Source organism: Laccaria bicolor, genomic scaffold, assembly GCF_000143565.1.
Source record: "Laccaria bicolor S238N-H82 LACBIscaffold_20 genomic scaffold, whole genome shotgun sequence".
Taxonomy (NCBI): domain Eukaryota; kingdom Fungi; phylum Basidiomycota; class Agaricomycetes; order Agaricales; family Hydnangiaceae; genus Laccaria; species Laccaria bicolor.
In genome coordinates, this window is record NW_001889891.1 from 310,476 (window position 1) to 311,367 (window position 892).

The 892-nt window shown below is 49.2% G+C and overlaps 1 protein-coding gene across 1 annotated transcript in view; it reads left to right on the top strand.

Moving 5' to 3' along the window:
- Positions 1–139: 139 nt before the first annotated feature.
- LACBIDRAFT_329163 (uncharacterized protein) overlaps positions 140–892 on the top strand; it is a gene marked incomplete at both ends in the record, with an annotated part of 1,637 nt that continues 884 nt past the window's right edge. Inside the window, one exon of the mRNA XM_001883226.1 lies at positions 140–234. Within this exon, the coding sequence (XP_001883261.1) occupies positions 140–234 (95 nt within the window). The remainder of the gene's footprint in view (positions 235–892) is intronic.

An 892-nucleotide genomic window follows, 5' to 3' on the forward strand; every position in this document is an offset into this window, starting at 1 on the left:
ATCTAGTGGGCAAACAGAGACGACAAACAATGTTGTCGTTCATCGTCTGGTTGCCACGTCATGACATGGCACCTGTGGTCTGGGTCAGCAAGGTTTATGGGTGGGGTGGTTTGTTCGCAGGGGGAATGAAATGACAATGATGACATTCATCATCGTCCATCATCTCATTGCCATGCTGCTGGCTTACCTGGGCCTTCCGCTCACCATCGTCTCCACCCATCATCCATGGTCATTGTCAGCATTGTTGTCATCATCGTCGCCAGCATTGTTGTCATCGTTATTGTTGGCGTTGTTGACGTCGTTGTCATGGGTGGTCGTGGCTTGAGACGGTGGGGTGGATGGTGGTGGTGGTGGTGGAAGGAAGAAGCGACGTGGCAACGCGACAGCCATAGCTGTCACGTTTGAGCTGTTTGCTTTCCTTCTGCCCTTCTGGTGCTTGCTCACATTCTCGTCGGTGTTTGAATGAAGGTCATTGCCATGGTGACTCATTGTCATTGACAGCAGCAGTGGGCGCTTGTGGATGGTGGTCAATGCACAGTGGTGGGAATTTGTGGGTCATGGTGGTGGGCCGTCATCACCTTTTGTCGATGATGGTGGTGGTGGTGGCTGCCATGGTTAAAACACCTATCTATACCTGTGAAGCACAACTACCAGAGCAAGAATATCATGGACTCACCGAAAAGATGAAAACATATGTGTATAGGTGATGGAAACAGCACAGACAGCACAGAGACGTAGCAGTAACAGCTGAAATTGCCTAAGTTCAAAAATCTAAGTTGAGCATGTCATGTGACATCCCGCAGCTGTACCGACTTCCATCAATCCACTCTTACACTTTCTGAGGCAGCATGTAGCTATAACTTCACAAGTTTTCCATCTTTTGGCCTCTATG